Source organism: Gossypium raimondii, chromosome 9 (genome assembly GCF_025698545.1).
Source record: "Gossypium raimondii isolate GPD5lz chromosome 9, ASM2569854v1, whole genome shotgun sequence".
NCBI classification, from domain to species: domain Eukaryota; kingdom Viridiplantae; phylum Streptophyta; class Magnoliopsida; order Malvales; family Malvaceae; genus Gossypium; species Gossypium raimondii.
In genome coordinates, this window is record NC_068573.1 from 3,173,579 (window position 1) to 3,195,461 (window position 21,883).

At 35.4% G+C, this 21,883-nt stretch overlaps 1 protein-coding gene across 11 annotated transcripts in view; it reads right to left on the bottom strand.

Moving 5' to 3' along the window:
• Nucleotides 1-337: 337 nt before the first annotated feature.
• The window catches only part of LOC105798161 (KH domain-containing protein HEN4), a 38,366-nt gene continuing 16,820 nt past the window's right edge, over nt 338-21,883 (bottom strand). For 2 of the 11 annotated variants that reach the window (XM_012628107.2, XM_052620738.1), the window contains one exon: nt 7,483-7,983. Coding sequence is in view for 9 of the 11 variants with exons in the window: in XM_052620736.1 (XP_052476696.1) it covers nt 8,200-8,233; nt 8,518-8,576; nt 8,838-9,101; nt 9,213-9,470; nt 9,562-9,990; nt 10,440-11,012 (1,617 nt within the window). In the remaining 2 variants the exon portion in view is untranslated. Of the gene's footprint in view, nt 2,133-3,193; nt 5,335-7,482; nt 7,984-8,171; nt 8,234-8,517; nt 8,577-8,837; nt 9,102-9,212; nt 9,471-9,561; nt 9,991-10,439; nt 11,035-11,788; nt 11,958-21,883 lie in introns of those variants that run through there. The other 9 variants (XM_052620736.1, XM_012628114.2, XM_012628115.2 and 6 more) reach the window with 9 other exon arrangements.

The following is a 21,883-nucleotide window of genomic DNA, read 5'->3' on the forward strand; positions in this document are numbered from 1 at the left end:
GTTGATAGAGTATTAACTTACATGATTAGAGAGTCGATCATTTCTTCATCGTTCTTGAAGATATTTATATGTTTGGGTCAACAGATGATTCCTACTTGTTTGGGTGGCTAGAACAAAGGGTGACCTTCCAATTGGCCATTACCACGTAAATTATACACGTCAATTTTTATTTTAAGTAAAAATGTCCAATTATTGTAACTGCTAAATTGACAAAAATTGGCAATATTGTAAAATAAAACTCTATTTTACGTACATGGTAAATGTGACTGTATTACACGGGTAGCCCACCTTTTCTTGTTCTACCAGGTTTAATCTCCTGATGGAAAATGGACTACAGTTCTTAGATGTTCATTTTTTTTTATTAATTTCATAATAATAAAATGACATTATCATAGTAAAAAGTTCCGTTTCGAACTCTCGTAACAATTTCCCTAGTTTTTTTTTTCCTCCTTCGAAGCTTTTACATATCATTTGTACAAGCTGGAAGCCCCTACCTAAAAATTTCTGACAGCAAGATCCAACACTTATGTTCCGTTGAATATTGCAATTATGTGATATACAGCAAATCATCTTCGACCGTCCAATGACAACCCAACTTCTACTGAAAGTCTTAAAAGTTGATATGCAAACTTCGTACGACAAAACAAAGTGAACATTAAAAGAATCTTGCACTAAAAGATAACGGCAAATTCAGACACGTTCACTTCAGTTTCAGTAGAGGTCTTAGCATGCTCAGCAGCATCAATTGATTTTCACCATCACCTATAATAGCTGAACCTACCGATTAAGCAATGAGATTACCACATCGAATTCAGGGTTTAGTTTAGTTATTTGTATTTAAATTCCAATACCTATAATCAGCTCTTTCCCTACTATGAAAATTAACGTTAGATTAAAAAACAAATTGATTATTTCTAGTACAAAAAAATCAATTTTTACGGCTAAAACTATCGTTGCTGACAAGATAACCAAACAATTACAATGATGTACCATGTGTACCTCATTTTAACATTTTAACAATAAAAATGAGTAAAATTTTTAACAGAAAAATCGATTTACTCTTTAATCTAATATATAAATACTAATTTGATTATTCTTCGAGTGGAGGGTAAAATACAATCCGACTCCTATAAAACAAGAGCCTCCATTGTATTTTTACCATTCTTTTAAGGCCCAACTATAACCTCACCGTAAAATTAGTATTGATACATCAAAACAGTAAAATGAGTATATGTGCTTAAAAACAAAGGTTTGAATCAAACTATTCAAGTTATTCAGACGCTAACACCTGCAGTCAATTATGTTATCTCCAAAACTACGGCCTTCACCGTAAGAGAAAAGTATTTATGCAACAGTAGTAAAAACAGTATGTGTTCAAAATAAAGCATTGAATCAAACAACAGCAGTGCCAACAGTTAGATTGTTAGAATATTATTCAATCAAAAACAGAAAATAATAAAGACTAGGTTTATCTCAGTTACTAGAAAGGGACCGGGTTAAGCTATAGATTGAATAATACAGTAATAGCAGCAATAAGAGTTTAGATTAAATAGCTCCATCAAAATTGTTACATACAAAGCATATTAAAACACAATACAAAATAATGCAACAAAGACATCTTGCACCTCATCATTTACGTCATATGTATGCATTCTCTGCGAAAGCCAGTTGGAATCCGTCTTCCCCGAAACTTGAATAAAAATGAAGAATGAATTTACATATAGCACTTTTTCCCAGGAAAAAGAATATATACACCAGTGACATTCAGAACCTGTCACCAAATCAATTGCTCGTATAACATTCTAACTAGCTATGTTACTCTCACTATTCACTTTTCTTGAAGTACCTATGTCTGATGCATAACCAGACATGGATACAAGGATATGACACTTGAAGAAATTGAAAATATCTATGTCGGAAATATACCCAAGTCTGAGTAACATAGCGAGCAGTCTAACCACATTTCAAACGAACATCCACAATACTATTAGAGTGATTAAGCAATAACTTACTAGTGTATTTCAAGCAACTCAATGAATTCCTTTATTCTCTCAAGTCACAACCAACCATTATAAAAGAATTAAGCTCTTACCTTATACTTGAGGTCTTCATGCAAGACAAAATCCAAGAACCTATACAATGTAGAAAGACACCAATAGAAAGTCCTTTCACATGATTTGAAAAAACTCAGAGGAAAATATTCTGTTATTCTTCTACTGCTTTAGTTTACAGATTATAAAGAGAGAAATAATCATTTTAAAGGAAACAATTCCTAATTTCTTAAGAATCAGTAACTGAGATTAGTTTCTATTTACAAGGGAACTACTAGTAATAAGGTAAGATTTCTATCCTTAATTATAGGGATTCCAACACTACCCTCAAGTTGGAGTGTAGATGTTAATCAAACCCAGCTTGCCAATAAGTTCTTCAAACATGTTTCTGTTCAAACTTTTAGTTAACATGTCTACAACTTGTTGTCTGGTAGGTAGGTAGGTGATGCATACTTCTCCTGAGTGTATTTTTTCTTTTATAAAGTGACGATCTATTTCCACATGTTTGGTCTGATCATGATGCAAAGGATTATGTGCTATGCTAACAGCAGCCTGGTTGTCACAGTACATCTTCATAGGTCTGGTATAAGGCACTTTTAGTTCTCCCATAAGTCTTTGTATCCAAACTCCTTCGCATATACCATGAGATAGTGCTCGATACTCGCCTCTGCACTCTGCGTGCTACCACAGAATGTTTTTGCTCCACGTCACGAGATTACCCCAAACATAACTACAATAGCGCTTGTAGGCGTCTATCATTAATGTAACCGCCTGATGCATCGATTGTAGACTTTCACGCTTCAGTTGACAATCTTCTTGAAGTACAGTCCTTTACCAGAGTTCCTTTTAGATATCTTAGTATTCTATATGCGACTTCCGGTGCTTCTCCCTCGAGGCATGCATATCTTGACTAATAACACTCACATGAAGGCTATGTGCGGATGGGTGTAAGATAGGTAGATGAGCCTTCCTACTAGACGTTGATATCTCCCCGTCGATTTCTTCTCCATCCTCATTAGTTCCCAATTTAAGGTTAAACTCCATAGGAGTTTAATTTGTTTCTTGCCCATCAAACCAACTTCCGACAATAGATCAAGAACATATTTCCTTTGGGAAATGAAGATACCTTTTTTCGACCTTGCTACCTCCATACGAAGAAAATATTTAAGACTCCCCAAGTCTTTAAGTTCAAACTCTGTACCAAGAAATTCTTTCAATCTCAAAATTTCACTCGAGTCATTTCCTGTTAATATTATATCGTCGACATAAACGATAAGGATGCAGCATTTACGCTCTTCCGAGTGCTTGTAGAACATGGTGTGGTCTGCCTGTCCTTGAATGTAATTTCTGCTAGTCATAGCTTTCGCAAATCGGCTGAACCACGCTCGTGGAGATTGTTTCAGCCCATACAAGGACTTTTTCAACTTACACACTTGGTCCTTATTTTCTTCAAACCCGGGTTGGAAATCCATGTACACCTCCTCATTTAATTCCCCGTTGAGAAAAGCATTTTTTACATCCAATTGAGTCAAGTGCCAATCAAGGTTGGCAGCAAGAGATAGCAGGACCCGAACGGTGTTTAGCTTGGCAACCGGTGCAAACGTCTCGTTGTAGTCGAGACCATAAGTTTGGGTGAATCCCTTAGCCACAAGTCGAGCTTTGTATCGGTCAATACGGCCATCGGGTTTAAATTTCATAGTGAAAATCCATTTGCACCCTACGATTTTTTTCCCTTTAGGTAGATCCGAGACTTCCCATGTTTCATTGTTTTTGAGGGTCTTCATTTCTTCCATCACGGCTTGTCTCCACTCAGCTGATTCAAGAGCCTCTTCTATATTTTTTGAAGTTTTTATAGAATCAACATTAGTCACAAAAGCTTTGTAAGACTTAGATAAATTTCCATAGGATACAAACCGAGAAATAGGATGTTGAGTGCAGCTCCTTGTAACCTTTCGAACTACAATTGGAAGATAGATGGATGGTGACGGAGGTGGGACTTATGTTTTAGAACAGTCCTCGGTTGGAGATGTAATTGGCACTGCTATATCAGCTTCAGGAGAACGATTCCGTCGGGAGTAAACCTGTATTTTTTGTTTTCCTTGATCAGGTGGCTGTTGTACTTCGGTGGAGGTATTGTTATTGGGAAGGACGGTGTTAAATTCTTGCTGCACAAGGGAAACAGCAACTAAATCTGGGATAGGTTTGTTTGTGATAGTAGTAGTAGGATCAGGAGGTATAATGAGGAGAGTATTAAGGGTCCCATCTTCATTAAAAATCTCCCCCAGAAGATGAGATGCTGCAAAGTATGGTTCATTTTCAAAAAAGGTAACATCCCGAGAGACAAACATTCGGCGCAATGTTGGTAACACTTATAGCCTTTTTGTGTAGGGGAATATCCAATAAAGATGCAAGTGTGGGCTCGAGGATCAAGTTTGGATTGATTTGGTTGATGGTTATGGACAAAAGCTTTACAGCCGAATATTTTGGCTGGAAGATTAGAACATGAAATAGAGGGAAGGCCTTTAAAAGAGTATTTAGAGGTGTTTGGAAATTGAGGATCTTTGATGGCATTCGGTTTATGAGATAACAAGCAGTGAGGACAGCTTCTCCCCACAAGTATTTTGGAACATTCATGGTGAACATTATGGCTCGAGCCACAACAAGGAGATGACGATTTTTTCTCTCAGAGATCCCGTTTTGTTGAGGAGTGTCAGGGCAAGAGCTTTGGTGTATAATGCCTTGGTCAGAAAGGTATGGACTTAAGACAGAGTTGAAGTATTCTCTCCCATTGTCAGTACGGAGGGTATGTATGGTAGAGTTGAATTGGGTTCGAACCATTGAGTGAAAATTTTGGAATACTTTGGGTGTTTCAGATTTTTCTTTGAGTAGATAGACCCAACAGACCCTAGTATGATCATCAATGAATGTTATAAACCATCTAGCCCCTGTAATATATTTCACTCGGCTGGCTCCTCATATGTCACTATGGATTAACGAAAAAGGTTGGGACTGAATATGTGGTTTTAATGGGTATGGCACACGGGTATGTTTAGATAATTGGCAAATTTCACACTTCAAGGAATTAATACTTTTATTTCGAAAAAACAGCGAAAGATGTTTTTTCAAATACACAGTTTGGATGTCCTAACCTACGGTGCCGTAACATAATAGTGTCCTCTTTTGAAGTGGATAGAGTCAATCCCCCTTGTGTACTGTTTTTATTCCAAATATATAGTCCATCATCAACTTTAGCAGTGCCAATCATCCTCCCCGATTTCTGTTCCTGTATCACACAACCAATTGCAGAAAATTCAGCAAGAACTTTTTCATCCTTAGTAAGTTTACTAATTGAAAGTGAATTACAAGACAAGTTTGGGACATGTAAGACTTTATCGAGAGAAAAACTCTCTGTCATTTGTACTTCTCCTATTCCATACGGTGAGTAAGAACCAAATCGACTATGCGGATTTGGGATTTGTTATGATAAGGAGTGTAGGTGTGAAACAACGTGGAGTCACCTGTCATGTGATCGGAGGCACCCGAATCGAGTATCCAAGGAGATTGATTATTAGATTCAAAAGCAATGTTGAGGCGTTACCTTGAGTGGCTAGAGATCCATGAGTAGTGGGAGTACCAAGTATCTTATGGAGAGTCTCAAGTCGTGTTTTGTTAGCGAACATCAAGAACATCATCACCAAGAGTGGAGGATAACATGGCGGTCTTATTATCCTTACGTATTTTTCAGGATAGCCATGGAGTTCGAAGCATTTTTCTTTTGTATGACCAACACGATTGCATTGACTACGCCATGGTCTTGTTGATCCGAATCATTTCGATGACGTTTTATGGTGTGGACCTTTGGAGATGAGAGCGAGAGGATTGAGAGGGATGCTTAGAAATCGGGGTCATTGGTTTAGGTTCCTTTGAATCTCCCATCATGACAAGACGACGCTTTTCTTCTCTTCTAACTTCTGCAAATGCTTCACCGATCGTTGGAAGAGGTGATTTGCCCAGAATTCGGCCACGGACCTCATCTAACTCACGGTTCAGTCCTGCTAAAAACTCATAAAGACGTTCATTGTTGAGATGGGTTATAAACCTGTTGTGTTCTAAGCCTTCACCCCAATCTGCCTCATAATACATATCCAGTTCTTGCCACAAAATTTTCAGATTGTTGTAGTAGTGAGTTACCTTGAGTGTTCCTTGTCGGATATCTTTTAACTTAAGCTTGATCTCAAATACTTGGGAGGAGTTTCCAAGATCTGAGTAGTTTTCTTTGACAGCATCCCACATGTCTTCTGCAGTTTTGAAAAAAAGATAGGTGCCGCTTATATGGCCTTCCATCGAATTGATTAGCCAAGCCATTACAATTGAATTATTGAGTTCTCAAGTGGCATAAGTAGGATCAGCTATGGTTGGTAGTGGAATTTCTCCATTGATGTACCCTAATTTGCCACGACCACGAATCACCATAAGAACCGATTGAGACCATTGCAGGAAGTTTTTCCCATTTAGCCGATGATTGGTGATTATAAGGGAGGAATTAATTTCACCTTGAGTGATTCCCTGATTGATATTCTGAGTTATTTGTAATGTCTCAGTTTCAGAGAAATTTTCATTGATATCACCCATTGGAGGACTAAACCGAAGGAATTTTTAGTAAGGGAAATTAGAGAAAAAAATAGGATCGAATGAATCCTAAAGCCCTGATGCCATGAAAAAACTCAGAGGAAAATATTCTATTATTCTTGTACTGCTTTAGTTTACAGATTATAAAGAGAGGAATAATCATTTTAAAGGAAAAATTCCTAATTTCCTAAGAATCGAGAATCGAGATTAATTTCTATTTACAAGGAACTACTAGTAATAAGGTAAAATTTCTATCCTTAATTATAGGGATTCCAACATAATTAAATTGTCCTTTAATTAAGTAATCCATTGGTAGCATAAACTAGCATTTTTTTTACCCTAAAACAATGCCATGTGTCAGAAAGCACCATTGAGGTGTTGAACCCTAAAGGTTGATGACTAGATGCCATATTGTATCCCTTTTATGCATCGAACACTATTAGGCATGGATGGAAGATAGAGAGAACGAAGAACGGAGAGGAAAAAGGGGGGAAGAAGGTTCTTTTTCCTTTCTATTGTTTAGCATAGAGGATGGAAAATAAACATAACAGTCAATTTAAATAGAAAGAATCCATTTGTTTAACTTGCTCATATTTCCCTCTTACCAAACGAAGGGATGCAAAGAAAAGCTACATTCTTACCACCTCTTTCCTTCTTTTTTCTCTCCTACACAACATGGTTTAACATGTAGACTTCTCTAAGCCTCAGGTGATCAGTTAGGTGGATACCAATGGATTTCTTGATTAGGGGTGTCATTACAAAGACTCAAGGACCATTTAAGCTGATTTAGGTGCTAATAAAATAGAATGAAAATGTCTGTATTCCAGATTATATGTCTTCACAGATACATTTTTAGAGTAAACCGGGTAAGCTGAGGATAAGATGCCATCATAAATTGAACCACCAATGAAATTAAGAAAATGCAGAAGACAAATGTCAGATAATAACCCAGCACTCTCAGTACAACTGCCAGTGGATGGAAGAAGGTACAAGGTTTAGAACCCCTAAACAAATGCAAACTAAAAACAGAAAAAGACGCAAAATAAGGAAATAAAAGTCGGCAACAAGCATGCCGGCTAGCTAGGTTCTTGGGCGCACACATAACAGAGCTTGGTGCTTTTGGTGGCATGGAAATGGCAAATTTCAAAGAGAAAAATAAGATCTCCATATATATTTGGTCCTTCTAGGTTGTAGCATCAGGGTGGGCCATGAGTATGTCAAACCCTGGTTCATCTGGTCTTCAGGTTTAGGCAGGCTTCATCAAAGTAGGCAGTAGGCTAGATTCAGGCTTCATAAGTCTCAGCTGTTTTAGTGGGATCGGAAAGGCATCAAAGGGAAAACAAGAGCATCAGATCCGTAAATAGGGAAATTGGATAGGCTATGTTATCAAACTGTATACACTAGTATGTACTGGACAACATCAAAGAAGTGCCAATTATAACAATAGACATAAGAATACCAAAATGAAAACTACAATCTATCTGCACGTACCAATAACGGAATTTTAGTAACCATAGTTTTAGCGCCGGGAAACAGAGGTATGGCTTGATAACCTGGTAAGAGAAGTTAACGATGAATACTGAAGAATCCGAAGAGAATGTGCATGTACTAACCTAACGAAACTAAGACTCAAAGACATGCTTGGGAAGGAACAAATTGTAAACTGGCATTGTACCCTCGAAGACAACTTTATGTCATGTAGTTCAAATATTTAAATATAATGTTTATGATAGTGCAATCACTCCCTCAGCCCCAAGCATTTTTCCTGCATTAGATGATATTCATGACAGGTGAACAACAAGAAATATGTTCTTTCAAGGAAAGAAATTATTCTCACCCAGAAGGACCACCACGTCCTGCAGAATAAGCTCCATGAGCACCAGTAGTACTACCAATCTACAAATAATATTTAAGAATCATAATTATTAACTATCAGCATAGAGATAGAGAGAGAGATTGGGACAATGTAAACAAAATGAGAAAGCTAAACTATTATAAGAAGCCAAATAAGAAATAAATATTGAAGGGAATAAGGATTTAAGGGACTAAAAATTATTTTCACTTGATAAATGGGATAACTAAGTCCAACAAACTATATTTCTACAATTCACCCACCTAAAGAACAGTAAAATAGTAAAAGTTGTCAAAAGGAAATACCTGGAGACCACCATAACTTCCATAGCTGTCACTAGAAGATAAATCACTAGAGCCATAACCACCAGAAAAGGAGTGCACACGTCCATGCCTCTTGCCCTCTCTACTTTCATAACTTAAATTGTCGGTTCCTTCAGTTGGCACATGAAGATACGGTAAAACTGGCACTAACGCATTAACAGCACCTTCCCTATCAAATAGGTTTGCTCTTAACCGTGTTGTTATTTGTACAAGGGCATCCTTTGCAACATCAAGGTCTCCAGCAATCTGAATAATAACAGACCAACCATGTTCCGTTCGTATAATATTTTTTTTAAAAAAAAGAGCCAACAAATAGAAAGCAATGATTAAGAAAATCCTATATAAATGATAGAACACCTGAACCATCTCATCATCTTCAGATGCAATTTTTGGAAGATTCTCCTTTGACAGGATACGGATATTAGCTTTTGTGATCCTTCTCATCTCCGTTACAATAGCTCCTCCTTTACCAATAAGGCAACCAATACGTGAGGTAGGCACAAATAAGCGGGTTGTGAATGATACAATTCCAGAGTCTCCTTCAACCTTCTCACTGCATCTAGGTTGCAACCGTGCAGCAGCTTCGATAGAAGGTGAATACCAATCCTCAAAGAACTAATGCAGCAGAAGATTAGGAACCCCGTCAAAAAGCATAGCATAGATACTTCCACAAGACAAATAAACATAGCAAAGATGAAAAGCTGACCTCCTTAGCTGATATAGTTATTAAGCAATCATCTCCATCTGTAGTTGAGCTATCTACTTTGATGGCTGCACCTGATTCCTGCCTGATCTGGTTGATTATAGCACCACCTTTGCCAATCACACCTCCAATATTAGCAGTTGGACAAACCAAACGAAGAGAAAATTCTTTTGATGACATCTCATCCCTTGGAGCTGAGTACATGGAGCGTGGCCATTCTCCAGTGTCACCTTTGTATCGTCCATAAGGTCCAACCAATGAAGTTACCCCTACAATCCGGGCACCAGCAGCTGGACCAAGCATTGCACCAGCAGCAGGATATGCATTTGACACAGCAGAAGCAAGCAAGTGCTGAGATCGTGAAGGGTTCTCATGAAGGCGAGATGCAATTTGATGCAGAGCCTTTTTCACAACTGCAGCTTCCCCAGATATCTAAAGCCAAAAGTAAATTAAAATATAAAAAGGCCAACCATCTGATAACATTATTAATATTAAAAAAAAAAAACTAACAATATTACAGAAAACAAACAAAAGAAGGTGAAATTTTCAGGAAAAAACACATAAAAAAAATAACATATTAAAAGCATGCCAAAAACAGTCTCAAAAGATATAATTCATAAACTGAAGAAATCAAAGGCGAAAAATTAAATGCTGATTTTGTCAACTACAGCAATCAAATAAACAAAATCTTTGTCCAATGTTGACCCTAAACACAAGAAAAGCCTCTTGCCAATGCTTTCAATAAATTGAAACTCATCTCAGCATAACTTTTTACCATGTCGGTGTATGGGCGTAAACTATGTTTTAAAGGAGAGAAGAGATTGTTAAATGAATAAGGAAAATCTAAAAGTACTACAACAATAATCAATTAGTCAAATAACCTGTACAAGTTCATCTGTGGACAAGGCACAAGAAGGTAAATCGTCCTTAAGAATGCGAATCTGAGCACCAGTTTCACTACGTATGTTCTGAACGATCTGTCCACCCTTTCCTATAACACATCCAATCTGATCAGAAGATATAAGAAGCCGAGCAGTAATTTGGCGGCCTTCAGAATCTTCATCACTGTGCAAATCTTCTGCAACAACTCTGTCATGCACCCTGAATAAAGCATCTTGAGCAGGAGAAACAAAAGAATCCCCATCTTCAAGGGCATTTCTCTCATCTCTAGAGCTATAGATAGTAACCACGCGTTCATCAGAACCAGGAATTGTCTCACCAATTCTAATCTTTGATTTAGTGTCTGCTCTTAATTGCTTAACAATCTCCCCTCCCCTTCCAATAATGCTTCCTATCTTTCTTGCAGGGCACAAATACCTATAAACGGTATCATCTGAATCAATAACAAATTGTTCCCTGTCATCACCTGCATTTCTCCTCTTATTTGATCCATTCTCAGAATAGTCAGACTGAGAATGAGACCGCTTCCCATAGCTATTCCTCTGACCCGCCATTATTATCAACAAAAATAAATACCTGGTTCCAAGACAATAGTAAAACATTACAAATACTAATTGAACCAATCTTGAGGATCGAACCACCCAAAATGTAAAGCACCAGCACAAAATGCTCATCAACAGAACAAATCAATAACTAAATTATTTTCATTTTTCAATCATCAAAGCATAATTCAGATAACATTATATCTCCACTTAAATTTAATTGTTGGTTTGAGTTTCTTAATGAACAGTAAAACGCGCATAAAATTTATGATTGAACAAACACTAGATTCCAACCATGATAGCAAAACTATCAATAACAACAATGAAAACAAAACAGTTAGCTCTCTACAGCTCAGCTTTACAACTAGGCAAATTCAAAGATAAATCACTAACTGTATCTCAACTTTGACCCACAAGTTTATCTTCCATAACAAATTAAAATCCCACTTCAAATCACCCCTCCAAAATTAATATAACAGACAATAGAGGGAAACCAAATATTAGAAAGATTCAGTTACGTAAAAGAAAAAAAAATTCAAATCAACCCACAAATTTAAACAGCATAAATATAAATAGTCTCCGAAAACTAACACAAAACACATTAGATTCAATAAAGAAACTATAATTCCTCTCATCAAATACAGAAAGGACGATAATTCCAGTCAAAAATGAATTTAAAATGAAAACAAGAGCAGAAAATGTAGATTGTAGATCTGATTAAAAGAGAATTTTAAAAAAGCAAGAGCAATCAGAGGGGAATTAATTGCCAAAAGATAATGGGGTTTTACCTGAGAATTGAGATTGATTCTCAGCGTCTAAACAATGAGATTTTCAACAAGAAAAAAAAAAAAGAAAAAAACAAGGACTAAAGACAGAATTTGGGGGCGAAAGATATTTTGCTTTCATGAGCTCTTTTGATTTCTAACTTGTTGGAAATGATTAGTTTTTGTATTTTTCATTTTTCTATTTAATTCGTGCTGAATGGATTTATAAATAAGATTTTTATTACTATATGGATATTAATTTTTTAGTCAAGGGTGTTTAGTTCGAGTCGTGTTATTCGTATTATTTGTTCAAGCTTTATCCCGTTATTATAATTCATTAAAATAAAAATTAACTTTTATAATAAAATATTTTCTCTCATCAAATATGTGTATAGATAATGTCTGATGAATCTACAAATCAACTCAATATTTAATTTTTTAAAATAAAATTTCAATATGGAATTTTATTTTCACTAACTTGATAACTTTTGATATGTAATAGAAAACTAGAAATATGATGATAAATAATTACAGTGTATTTAATATTCTTAATATGATATATTTACTTATTTCAATTTTCTTTTACTCATAAGTTAAACTATTTTTATTTTAATTTCGTACATAATGCATATATGTTCTTATTATTATTAGCTTTAAACTATACGTTTTATAATTTATTATATGTTATTTTAAACACATACTTGTGTTTTAAATATAACACATATACATGTAATAGAATTTCTAGTTAAAAATAAAATACATATATGTAAAAAACCATTAAAAGGTAAAAAAATCAATTAAACCCTTGTATTAAATTCACATCCAATTAAGCCTTTGTCATTAATTAAGATAATCAATTAAGCTCAAATTTACATTTTATTCATTTTAGTTCCTAATGTACGAAACTATTAATTAAGCTTAACAATTTACTCTTTTTTTATATCTAAACTTAAATATATCAATTTAACACCTAAAACTTTCAATTCTCAATTATGGAAAATTTTTAAAAATTAACAGCTTTGTAAATTCATACATAGGCTAGCTAGATTAAGCTCTCATGATCTAAAAATATAAAAATTATAAGAAAATGACTAAATTGTACTAAAAATATTGTTGAATAAAAACTTGATATTCGACTATGGCGTTTTCTCCTTTAATTTCTCTCAATTTTTGGGAAGAAGATGTTTTATCTTTCTTCCCACCAATTCTATAATATATACATATATTACCCTTATACTTAGTTTTAATTAATTATGTTTACCTTTAATTAATAAATTTTAAGCATAATCATGTTATATTGTCCACTAGTTAAAATTTAAGTCGTAAAGTTATTTTCTAATTGAAAATCTATAGTGATTGAATTTTACAATTTAGTCCCTAGGCCTTAATTAAACATAATTTTAGCTAAATTACTTATCCAAAATTCAATCCACTTATATAATAACTCGATAATTATTTAATAAAAATATTTACAGGTTCAATTTACAGAAACAATGTCCCGAAATCGTATTTTCTGACACCATGAACTTTCAGGTCGTTACATTTCTAACTTGAAAGGGCATGTTAAAAAATTAACTGAGAAGGTGCAAACTCTAAAAAGTTAGTTGAAAGAGAAGGTCAAAAAGATTGAAGATTTGACAGTCGAGTTTTTTTAAGGAAGAAGAGTCTTATGCTGTTGGTAAAGCCTTGTTTACCTTGGCTCAAGGGAAGTTGTTGGACTCATTTCAGGACTAACTGGTCTTAGCCCTTCAAGTTGTCCATGGTCCTTTTGACTACCGGTAGTTGAACTTGGCAGCTCTACTGGAAAAGGACTTTGATTCATTAAGCTTCAATCTGAACGATTCAGATCTTGACAATGATAAATGGCAAGAGTTTCAAGAGCGACTCCAAATTCCTTTGACTGCTCCGAAGGAGACGCCTTCTGCTGAGACAACAACAAGAAATGCCTCTACTGAAGGTGATCAAGTAGGTAGGGAGTCGGATGGTGGTTTTTTAAAAGATACAGATCCCTCTACTGCTAATGTTACTTTCAAGAAGAATAATGTTAACCTTGCTGAGAATAATACTTGTAATACTAGGCATAAATCCCTTGTTGATGTTAAATGACTTTTTTTCTCTTAATCAATAAAATTACATTTTCCTTCCATTCCATTTCTGTTTCGTTGTTTATTTATTCTTAGGAGAGTTTCTTTCAAAGTAATTAAGTGTAATGACCATTCATTATTACTATGACGCTTTCATTGACAAATGCTAATACCTGCAAGTTTGCTAACTTTGAGAGAAATAAGATATTGTGTCGTCAAATTTCTTGTCATTTAGAAGGATTGGAGTGTACGAAAGCTTTTCTATTAACATCTTCTAATGAAGGAATTACTTCTTTTACTTTCTTGATAGAAATATTCGTTGTGATTATTTATCTTGGGTAAAATCTTTCGAATGACCCTACCACTAAACCAATTTACCAGGACTTTAAACTTGTATTATTGGCGTATTCTTTTCTAATAGCGCTAATGTTTTCTTTGTGAAACATCCTTTTCTAGGGTCATTTCTTGAGTAGAGCATTTTAGAAAGTCCTGATCCCACACATATAGGGAGGCTTACGAGAGGTCCTACTCTCAGCACATAAGGAGATACTTATGGGAGGTCCTGCTCCTAATATATGGAGGGCACTTATGAGGGGTCCTGCTCCCAACACATAGGGGGCTTATGGGAGGTCCTGCTCCCAACACAAAGGGGGAGGCTTATGAGAGGTCTTGCTTCCAACACATGAGGGAGGCTTAGAGAGATCTTGCTCCCAACACATGGCGGAGGCTTGCAAGAGAAATATGGGTGTTTTATGACGCATGGTGCTATATAAAAAGCAATGTGTGAATGGAAAGTCATGGTATTTTATTATTTGTTTTTTTTGTACATAACTTGTAAAAAAGGAGAACAAAAACAATTATAAATTTGAAAAACATACTTTTCATTTAAGTATAAAATCTGCGAAGGTTATGAGCAATCGATGTTCATGGTATAGCTATTCCATTCATCTGTTCTAATCAGTATTATCCAAAGTCGATAAATACAGCTACCTGGTATGGTTTTTTCCTTGGGTAGACATTTTCCCTTTGTTCCCTCTAGTTGACTTGCATCTGTGTTCTTCATAACCAAGTCTCCTACCAGAAACTCCCACCTATGCACCTTGAAGTTGCAGTATTTTCCCACCTATTGAGCTCTAACTACTAGGCAGAGGGTTGCTTAATTTCTGGTTTCTTCTAGGAGATTTAAGTTCTTTCAGAGCATAACTTCGTTAGCTTGGGAGGTATAATGCAACATACAATGGATGTTGGGGCCAATTTCTATAGGTATCACCGTTTCAGTCTCATATATAAGATTAAAGGAATCTTTCATGTTCCTAAATACGATGTCATTCAAAGAGACCATAAAACTCTAATGAGTTCTTCCAACCATCTATTCTTGGCCGCATCCACTTCCTTCTTCAGCCCTTGGAGAATTTTCTTATTGGTGCCCTCGGTTTGACCATTCGTTTACAAAATCTTGACTAAACTGTGTCAAATAAATGTGAAGATTCTCACAAAAATCCTTGAATTTCCTTTGAATTTGGGTTTTGTTGTCTGCACATAAAATCCCATACCAGCAAATGATGGTCTTTTACACAATTTTCCATTTACTTTTCAATGATGGTGGCCAAGGCTTCAACTTCCATCCACTTGGTGAAATACTCAATGACTATCACAAAATGTTTCTTCTACACAACAATAGGTGAAAATGGGCCAACTATGTCAATTCCCCAAGTGTTGAACGACCAGAGACTAGAGATACTTTAGAGAGTTTCGTTGGTTATCGAGGTGCCGGTGAGAATTGTTGGCAAGGTTCACAATTGGCGACATATTTCACCATGTCTTTCTGCATTAAGGGCCAATAGTAACCCTACCATAGGATTCTTTAAGTGAGATCCATTACACCCAGATAATGTGCGCAAATTACTTCATGGGCTCTCGCCATTATATAATCAGCTTTGGAAGGTACCAAACACCTAAGAAGTGGTTGGAGAAATCTCTAATAGGATCTCATCAATCAAAATATAATGGGAAGCCAACCATCCTACCATTTCATGCTCTTTTGGGTTCCTAAACACCTTTTCTTTTATTAAGAATCTCGAATAGGGGTCATCCAAGTGTCTTTAAAGTCAACAGTGAAAACTTGCTCTAGTGCTTCATAACTTGGATACTCCTTGTGTTCCAACAAGATTTTCCCCCTTTCCATGATGTTGATGGTGCCTGCTAACTTTAAGAAGGCATCTGCTCTGGCATTTTCTGTCATTAGGGTTAACTTGAATTTTCAAGAACCACTTAATTAGATCCATAACTAAGTAGTACTTGGCCAGTGTTGGTTTTTTTGTCAACGTACTCTCCTTGAACTTGCTTCGCCACCAGTTGTGAATTCATGTGGACATGGAGATTCCAGATGCTTAATTTACGAGCTAATTCTAGTCTTACCACCAAGGCTTCATATTCAACAATATTGTTGGAAGTGGAGAAAGAGAAGGACAAATTGTACTACTATTTTTCTCCTTCAAGTCCTACCAATAGAACTCAAGTTCTAAAGCCCTTTTTTTAAATGCTGTCTACATAGAGAATTTAAGAATTTTCTTGCAATGGATTAGGGTTCACAAAAGGACCTTTTGGGTATTTGATGAAGCTCGTCGAGGTTGTTATTAAAATCTTTGAATGGTCGAGAAAATGAGCACTTATCTATGAAGTTAGCTAGAGCTTGGGGCTTGACTTCCTTCCACAATAGATATTCTGGCCTACATTCACTTAGCTCGACACTTCATTTGATCACATTTCTAAAAGTGTCAACCTTGCCCAGGATATCCTTAAGTGGTTGGCCGGATAAGATCATGATGGGGTGAGCTTGAAAATAAGGACGGATTTTTCTTGCAACCATTACCAAGGCAAAGACAATCTTTTCTACCTCGAAGTAGTTTAGCTCTTCGTCTTGCAGAACCCTACCGACATAATAAATTGGTTACCGTTGTCCACCAATTTCCTTAACCAAGTCGCTGCTACTGTTTTGTAGGATGCAACAAGATACACATACAATAAATGTAACAACCCGATTTTTAGTGGTGACGAAACAGTGGTTTTGGGACCACAAATTTATGTCGTATCGACTCGTAATTATTATTTTTAGAATATTTATAGAGTTATTAGAGTCGTATTAAAATTTGGTTTAGAAATATTAACGTTTGGATGCTTAATTAAAAAAAGGACTAAATTGAAAAATGTGAAAAAGTTAGTAATTAGTTCAATTAAATGATTAAATGGCTTATTAATTACATGAAGAGGGACCAATATAATAATTAGTCCCTAATGGATAGTGTTGGACGGCAAAAGGAATTAAAATGATAAATTAATGTGATTTTAATGGCATAATTATAAATAAATAAAAATTAAATAAACAAATTAGAAGAAATAAGTTTTTCTTCTTCATTTCTTCTTATGCCATTGCCGAAACACCATAGAAGTAGCTTGGAGAATCGGTTGAGCATAAAAGCTTGCGTGTGAGTTCAATTCTTACTTGTTGCTTGTAATTTTTATATTTTTGAGATCGTTGCAACTAGGTCCAGCTAACTCGTACCTTCGTTTCTAATTCTGTTAAAAGTTTTGTAAGTTTCCATTATTGAATATTGGATTTTTTTATGAATATCATGTATTTGGAGTTTTGATTTTGTTCTTTAAAGATTTTGTAAAGAGATTTTTGTTAAATTTTAATTTTACGATTAAATTGTGTAAATTAGAAAAAATAAAATGGTATTAATTGCAAAATAGATTGAAAATGAAATATATGCTAATAAATGAGTAACTTTACATTTTAGATCAAGATTTCGTAGATACTCATAGAAAAGGAAAAATAGCGGAATAGTCCATAAACTTCTACAACTACTACAATTTAGTCCAAGTAAGTTCGTACTGTTAAAATTTAACATTTATATACATAGGTGATTGGTATTACATAACATAATATATGTTCCATTGTTGGAAATGAATCATTATTTGAGTTATAATATTGAATTTGATGCTCGATTTCAATTAAACGTAGGATAGATACATTCGTGTTTTGGTGTGTTATAGGGGTTTAGAGTGGAGGGAGATATTTGTATATTACCCAAGTAAAATGAGGTTTAGCATTTGTTGCGAACTCTCGCGTTATACTTTCTGTTTGACGTGATTCGGGTGGATCAACTCTTATGAGCTTTTGTTCAGTTTTTATGAGCTTCTATTCAGCTCTTATGAACTTCTGTTGGCGTGTTTCAGATGACCCAACTCTTATGAGCTTTTGTTTGGCGTATTTCAGTTGGATCAGCTCTTATGAATTTCTGTCTGGTGTGTTCGGTCTATCTGACGATGTACTCTTACCCGTAAGTCATTCTTTGAATGGAAAATCTCGATAAGCTAATTTGTTTAATGAATTTGAAAGATATGTTACTTATTCCATATTGATCTGAACATAGATGAACTTATCGATTAAAATTGTAAATAACAGAGAGTTCTCATGGATGATTATTATTGTTAGAATTATTATAATTATTTCAGTAAGATTTATCGTTTAATACGTCGAACTTACTAAGCTCCATTAAGCTTACTTGTGCTGTTTAATGTCATTGTAGATTCTCGGAAGGTTAGATGATCGGATCAGTACTCAAGCCACACTATCCAACTCATCTCTGTAGTTTTTAGAACGTTTAATACAGATTATATGGCATGTATAAGCTCTTGTGTGGTTTTGGTTATTGTTTGGCTTATATAAATATTATGAATAATATTTTGTGCAGATAAACAACTTAAATATTACATGAGAATGGGGTATAATTTTTATGCTAGTATAAATGGTTTATATAAATGAAATGTTGTGATTGTGGTACATTTGATAGGTATTTTGATTAGGTATTGCTTGAATGAATCAATAAATTGAATTGATGTTTATTTTGATGTATAATTATATATACTTGTGGTACCAATGATGGTACATTGGTTAGGCACTTATTAGGTTGGTTTTGCTGTGTTTTTAACTCGATTAATGTCATTTTGAATTTGTATTTTGGTTGGTATTTGAGTTTCTTAAGGTCCAAACAAACTTGAAATGGTAAACTTGTGTTTTAAGGTTCATTTTGGGGACACACGGCCGTTCAAGGCATGCAAGTTAGGCAATTACACGGCCTAGCACACGGCTTGGCACATGGGTGTGTAAGGCCATTTCGAAGGTTACACGACCTGGCACACGGGCGTGTGATTTGGCCGTATGACCCAAGCCAGTGAGTTACACGGGCATGGACACGGGCTGAGACACGGCCGTGTGTCCCTATTTCGAATGTCCTCACGGCCTGAGATATGGGCATGTGTTTCAGCCGTGTGATCCCTACAGTCTAAAATTTTTAACTTTTTCCTAAAATTTCTAAATGTTTTTTATTTAGTCCCGGACTGTTTCTATAGTATTTTTAGGGCCTTAAGGGCTCGATTAAAGGACATTATGAATGTATTTGAATGAAACTAGATTATGTTTGCATTGATGTATGAATTGAATGGTTTACTATTCTATTAGTATGGTATTGCTTCGTAACCCTGTTTCAATGACAGATACGGGTTAGGGGTGTTTCATTTAGTAGTATCAGAGCTCCGATTTCTTCGGTTCTTAGACTGAATGTAGCATATAAAATTTTTAGAATTACATGTCATATAAATTTGTGATAGTGTGACTTGTTTGATCCGATCTAACCTTTATTTTTCTTATAGATTGTAAAGATGTCAGACGGATCTGATCGTGCTGACAATGATGAGGTTAACAGTAATGTACCGTCCTCTGATCATGGGACGAGTAGTAATGTTCTGATTCTACCGGCTTAGAAACATGAGCTTAAAAATATATTCTTTGGGTATATGAACCAGTGGTTTAGCGAGTTTATGCAAATGAATAATTTAGCTCAACGACCTCCACCCCTATTGTACCCCTTGTTATACCACCTGTTGTACCTCCGGTTGCACTTCCACATCCTTCTGTGATTGAACCCAGTAGGCGTATTCCGGTTAAGAAACTTAGAAAGTGTGGTGCTGAAAAATTTTGGGGCAGATTTGAGGATGATCTGGTTAAAGTTGAGTATTGGCTTCAGAATATCTTACGGGTTTTTGAAGAAATGGCTTGCTCTCCTAATAATTTCCTTAGATGTGTTGTTTCATTATTAAAGGAAAAAGTGTACAGTTGGTGGTCTACGATAGTAGCTGTGGCACGTAGAGAGAAAATTTCCTGAGAACTCTTTCAGACTGAGTTTAAAAAGAAATATGTTAAAAAATGGTATTTAGAGAAAAACAGAGAGAATTTCTTGAGTTACATCAGTGAAATAAATCAGTAACTGAATACGAAAGAGAATTTGTGTATCTCAATAAATATGCTCAAGAAATTGTACCTACTAAAGAAGATATATGTATCTGGTTTGAAGATGTCCTGAATGATGAAATCTGAATGATGATCGGAGGTAATGAAATTTGAGAATTTGTTATCTTATTTGATCGTGCACAGAAAATACAAGAAGTGTACAACCGTAAGATACAATGGGATAGACGGATTCGAGAATTTCACAAGAAAGATTTTTCCAAGTCATTTTTTGTATCATCGGTAAAGAAGACTAAAGATGATTTTAACTGAGCTACCTCGGTGTTTGAGCATCTAAACAAAAATAAGACGATTTAGTATGATTTTAGAGCACTTACTAAACCAGCTGATTGTGTGGGTAGTGTACGAAATGCTTTAAAGTTCAATTGTAGATATTATGGGTAATATCATCTTGGCGAGTGTAGAGGTAAATCGGGAGCCTATCTTAGATGTGGGTCGACTGATCATTTTATTCAAAATTGTCCTAAATCGCTAAAAGAGAATGAAGATCAGAAAGAAAAGAAAATGTCTACCTCTCAGAAAAGTAAACGTTCGGGCCAGAATAGTGCTACCGGGACTACTCATATGGAAATGAAAGACACTGTCATTCAATCAGAAGCTAGAGCACCTGCTCACACCTACGTCATTCGAGCCAGGGAGGAAGCTACTACTCCAGATGTGATTACTGGTATATTCTATCTCTTTGATGTTACTATGTATGCATTGATTGACCCTAGGTCAACTGATTCTTATATTTGCACTGCATTAGTAATGAAAAAGAATTACCTGTTGAGTCTACTAATTATGATATTCAAGTTACTAATCCCTTAGGTCAGAGTGTGATAATTAACTTAGTTTGTCGTAATTGTCTACTGAAAGTTAAAGGTTGTGAATTCCTTACCGATTTAATGTTGTTACCCTTTCGGGAATTTAATGTTATTCTGGGTATGGATTGGCTATCGTTGCATAATGCTATAGTAAACTGTAGACAGAAATGGATTGATTTGAAATGTCAAACAAGAGAGATGATTTCAGTTAAGCCTAAAAGTCCGAAAGATGTTAGAATTATTTCAACTTTTTTTGCTCAGAGATTGATACGAAAAGGTAACGAAACATTTCTAGTATATATTCCTGATAACAGATATTCAGAATCGAAGTTAGATCAGTTACCAGTTGTTAGTGAGTTCGCTAATGTTTTTCATAAAGTGTTTCCCAGTATGCCTCCTGATCGTGAAGTTAAGTTTGTGATTGATTTTGTTCTTAGAACTGTACCGATATCAATATCACCGTATCGTATGGCACCAGCTGAGTTAAAATAATTGAAAGCACAGTTGCAATAGTTATTAGACTGAGCGTGTTTCCCTGGGTTGCACGTGTGTTGTTTGTGAAAAAGAAAGACGGCTCTTTAAGATTATGTATAGGTTACAAACAATTGAACAAAGTCACGATAAAAAAATAAGTATCCTTTTTCACATATCGACGATTTGTTTGATCAATTGAAATGTGCCACAGTGTTCTCGAAGATATATCTCAAAATCGGGTATTATCAATTGAAGGTTAAAGACTGTGATGTGTCAAAGACTAGTTTTAGAACTCGTTACGGTCATTATGAGTTTCTAGTAATGCCATTTGGTTTGACTAATACCCCTGCTGCTTGTATACATTTAATGAATCAGGTTTTTCAAC